Genomic DNA, 5000 nt, shown 5'->3' on the forward strand with positions numbered 1-5000 from the left:
ATATAACATGTTAACTCTGACAGAGACTGGTATTAATATAACATGTTAACTCTGACAGAGACTGGTATTAATATAACATGTTAACTGACAGAGACTGGTATTAATATAACATGTTAACTCTGACAGAGACTGGTATTAATATAACATGTTAACTCTGACAGAGACTGGTATTAATATAACATGTTAACTCTGACAGAGACTGGTATTAATATAACTGTTAACTCTGACAGAGACTGGTATTAATATAACATGTTTGACAGAGACTGGTATTAATATAACATGTTAACTGACAGAGACTGGTATTAATATAACATGTTAACTCTGACAGAGACTATCCCCTTAGTCCTGAACAGTTGTCTCTCTCTCCCCCTCATCTCTCTCTCTCCTTACCTGTTGTTCTGGAGGCCCTCTCTCTCCCCTCAGCTCATCTCTCTGTCTGGGGTGGTGATTGGTTCAGGGTGGAGGACCAGCCATCTCTCTCTCTCCTTACCTGTTGCTCTCTCTCTCTGTTGGGGGTGGTGATTGGTTCAGGGTGGAGGACCAGCCATCTCTCTCTCTCCTTACCTGTTGCTCTCTCTCTCTGTTGGGGGTGGTGATTGGTTCAGGGTGGAGGACCAGCCATCTCTCTCTCTCCTTACCTGTTCTCTCTCTCTGTCAGGGGTGGTGATTGGTTCAGGGTGGAGGACCAGCCATCTCTCTCTCTCCTTACCTGTTGCTCTCTCTCTCTGTCGGGGGTGGTGATTGGTTCAGGGTCAAGGACCAGCCATTTCTCTGTGGTGATCTGAAGCTGTGCTCCTCCCAGCGGCTCCCGAATCTTCACCCTCACCTCCAGCTTACCCCCCGTAGCCTTACGACCATCCAACACCTTGCACAACACAGACAGACAGAGAGACAGAGACAGAGAGACAGAGACAGAGAGATAGACAGGCAGGCAGACATAGAGACAGAGACAGGCAGACAGAGAGACAGAGACAGGCAGACAGAGAGATGTATGAGCATGTCTAAGTGAAAACATGTGTGTGTGTGTGTGTACAGTATCTCTGTGTGTGTGTATCTGTGTGTTAAAACTGTGTGTGTGTGTACAGTATCTCTCTGTGTGTGTGTACAGTGTGTGTACAGTATCTGTGTGTACAGTGTGTGTACAGTATCTCTGTGTGTGTGTGTGTGTACAGTATCTGTGTGTGTGTGTGTGTGTGTGTGTGTGTGTGTGTGTGTGTGTGTGTGTGTGTGTGTGTGTGTGTGTGTGTGTGTGTGTGTGTGTGTGTGTGTGTGTGTGTGTGTGTGTGTGTGTATCTCTGTGTGTTTACCTCTATAATCTGTCTGATGTCACATTGGTTCTCCAGTGAGTCCAGCTTCAGCTGAGCGTTCCCCAACACTTTGTCCCCCTTGAACAGACCCCTACACACACACACACACACACACACACACACACACACACACACACATTAAGATCTATTGATGCAGCGGTGCGTCAAACTAAGTGCCATAATAATAAAATCCCCATCATCATCTGTCAATTGAAGTTAGAGAGATCTGTTTTCTATTTAATTGGATGCGCCTCAATCCACCAATGGCGTCCTTTCGAATCTGTGGTGGGAGGAGCTACAGCGGTGTTTGACGGCAGGTAGTCTAGTGGTTAGAGCGTTGGACTAGTAACCGAAAGGTTGCAGATCGAATCCCTGAGCTGACAAGGTAAAAATGTGTCGTTCTGCCCCTGAACAAGGCAGTTAACTCACTGTTCCCCGGTAGGCGTCATTGTAAATAAGAATTTGTTCTTAACTGACATGCCTAGTCAGTTAAGACTAAATGACTATTGTAGCTGGAAATAGCAGATTTTTTAAATGGAATATCTACAGAGGCTCATTATCAGCAACCATCACTCCTGTGTTCCAATGGCACGTTGTGTTAGCTAATCCAAGTTTATCATTTTAAAAGGCTAATTGATCATTAGAAAACACTTTTGCAATTATGTTAACACAGCTGAAAACGGTTCTGATTAAAGAAGCAATAAAACTGGCCTTCTTTAGACTAGTTGAGTATCTGGAGCATCAGCATTTGTGGGTTCAATTACAGGTTCAAAATGGCCAGAAACAAAGAACTTTCTTCTGAAACTCTGGTGTGTTTACCAGGTCTGGTGTATTAACCAGGTCTGGTGTATTAACCAGGTGTGGTGTATTAACCAGGTGTGGTGTATTAACCAGGTCTGGTGTATTAACCAGGTCTGGTGTGTTGTGGTGTGTGGTGTGTTAACCAGGTGTGGTGTATTAACCAGGTCTGGTGTATTAACCAGGTCTGGTGTATTAACCAGGTCTGGTGTATTAACCAGGTCTGGTGTGTTAACCAGGTCTGGTGTATTAACCAGGTGTGGTGTATTAACCAGGTGTGGTGTGTTAACCAGGTGTGGTGTATTAACCAGGTCTGGTGTATTAACCAGGTGTGGTGTGTTAACCAGGTGTGGTGTGTTAACCAGGTGTGGTGTATTAACCAGGTCTGGTGTATTAACCAGGTCTGGTGTGTTAACCAGGTCTGGTGTATTAACCAGGTGTTAACCAGGTCTGGTGTATTAACCAGGTGTGGTGTGTTAACCAGGTCTGGTGTATTAACCAGGTGTGGTGTGTTAACCAGGTGTGGTGTATTAACCAGGTGTGGTGTGTTAACCAGGTGTGGTGTATTAACCAGGTCTGGTGTATTAACCAGGTCTGGTGTATTAACCAGGTCTGGTGTGTTAACCAGGTCTGGTGTATTAACCAGGTCTGGTGTATTAACCAGGTCTGGTGTATTAACCAGGTCTGGTGTATTAACCAGGTGTGGTGTGTTAACCAGGTCTGGTGTATTAACCAGGTGTGGTGTTAACCAGGTGTGGTGTGTTAACCAGGGTGTGTGTTAACCAGGTCTGGTGTATTAACCAGGTGTGGTGTATTAACCAGGTCTGGTGTATTAACCAGGTGTGGTGTGTTAACCAGGTCTGGTGTATTGTGTTAACAGGTCTGGTGGTGTGGTGTATTAACCAGGTGTGGTGTGTTAACCAGGTCTGGTGTATTAACCAGTGTGGTGTGTTAACCAGGTGGTCTTAACCAGGTGTGGTGTGTTAACCAGGTGTGGTGTGTTAACCAGGGTGTGTTAACCAGGTGTGGTGTGTTAACCAGGTGTGGTGTGTTAACCAGGTGTGGTGTGTTAACCAGGTGTGGTGTGTTAACCAGGTCTGGTGTATTAACCAGGTGTGGTGTGTTAACCAGGTGTGGTGTGTTAACCAGGTGTGGTGTGTTAACCAGGTGTGGTGTGTTAACCAGGTGTGGTGTGTTAACCAGGTGTGGTGTGTTAACCAGGTGTGGTGTGTTAACCAGGTGTGGTGTATTAACCAGGTGTGGTGTGTTAACCAGGTGTGGTGTGTGTCTCTGATCTCACCCCTTGTGGATGATGTCAAACTTGATGCCTTTGGCCTGGACGACCCTCTTGAAGCCTCTGTGTTGACGGTTGATGTTCAGGTTAAACTTCTCTTTAAACTCTGGACTGTTGCTGTTCTTCACTGTACTGGTCTTATCCCTCTGGGCCTCCTCCTGCACACACACACACACACACACACACACACACACACACACACACACACACACACACACACACACACACACACACACACACACACACACACACACACACACACACACACACACACACACACACACACACACACACACACACATGCACACACACAAACCAAAGACAGAGAGAGTATATTTTAGTGGATCTAAGTGGAAATGTGTGCATGCAAAATGGTTGTGTGTTGCGTGTATGTGTGAGTGTGTGTGTGTGTAGTGAGTGTGAGTCTTACCATACTAGGAAAAGGAAACTCAAAGCGCACACTGGTGTCCAGATCACTGGCAGAGACTCCTGAGGAGAGGGATGAGAAGAGAGAGAGAGACATCAGAAGAGAGAGATCAGAAGAGAGAGAGAGATCAGAAGAGAGAGAGAGACATCAGAAGAGAGAGATCAGAAGAGAGAGAGAGAGATCAGAAGAGAGAGATCAGAAGAGAGACAGAGATCAGAAGAGAGACATCAGAAGAGAGACAGAAGAGAGAGAGATCAGAAGAGAGATCAGAAGAGAGAGATCAGAAGAGAGAGATCAGAAGAGAGAGACATCAGAAGAGAGAGATCAGAAGAGAGAGAGATCAGAGAGAGAGAGAGAGACATCAGAAGAGAGAGAGAGACATCAGAAGAGAGACATCAGAAGAGAGACATCAGAAGAGAGACATCAGAAGAGAGAGAGACCAGAAGAGAGAGACATCAGAAGAGAGAGAGACATCAGAAGAGAGAGACATCAGAAGAGAGAGACATCAGAGAGAGAGACATCAGAAGAGAGAGAGAGACATCAGAAGAGAGAGACATCAGAGAGAGAGAGAGAGAGACATCAGAAGAGAGACATCAGAAGAGAGACATCAGAAGAGAGAGACATCAGAAGAGAGAGAGAGAGAGATCAGAAGAGAGAGAGAGAGAGACATCAGAAGAGAGACATCAGAAGAGAGACATCAGAAGAGAGAGACATCAGAAGAGAGAGAGAGAGAGATCAGAAGAGAGAGAGAGAGAGACATCAGAAGAGAGACATCAGAAGAGAGACATCAGAGAGAGAGAGAGAGAGATCAGAAGAGAGAGAGAGAGAGACATCAGAAGAGAGACATCAGAAGAGAGACATCAGAAGAGAGAGAGACCAGAAGAGAGAGACATCAGAAGAGAGAGACATCAGAAGAGAGAGATCAGAAGAGAGAGACATCAGAAGAGAGAGATCAGAAGAGAGAGACATCAGAAGAGAGAGACATCAGAAGAGAGAGACATCAGAAGAGAGAGACATCAGAAGAGAGAGACATCAGAAGAGAGAGACATCAGAAGAGAGAGACATCAGAAGAGAGAGACATCAGAAGAGAGACATCAGAAGAGAGAGAGACCAGAAGAGAGAGACATCAGAAGAGAGAGAGACATCAGAAGAGAGAGACATCAGAAGAGAGAGA

The 5000-nt window shown here is 45.5% G+C and overlaps 1 protein-coding gene across 1 annotated transcript in view; it reads right to left on the minus strand.

Annotated features, from left to right (window-relative positions):
- cc2d1a (coiled-coil and C2 domain containing 1A) overlaps positions 1–5000 on the minus strand; it is a gene marked incomplete at its 3' end in the record, with an annotated part of 26373 nt that overhangs the window by 3768 nt on the left and 17605 nt on the right. The window contains 4 exon segments of the mRNA XM_046333911.1: positions 710–865; positions 1308–1398; positions 3406–3557; positions 3830–3888. Coding sequence (XP_046189867.1) covers positions 710–865; positions 1308–1398; positions 3406–3557; positions 3830–3888 — 458 coding nt within the window.

Source organism: Oncorhynchus gorbuscha, unplaced genomic scaffold (genome assembly GCF_021184085.1).
Source record: "Oncorhynchus gorbuscha isolate QuinsamMale2020 ecotype Even-year unplaced genomic scaffold, OgorEven_v1.0 Un_scaffold_550, whole genome shotgun sequence".
In the NCBI taxonomy this organism is placed as follows: Eukaryota; Metazoa; Chordata; class Actinopteri; order Salmoniformes; family Salmonidae; genus Oncorhynchus; species Oncorhynchus gorbuscha.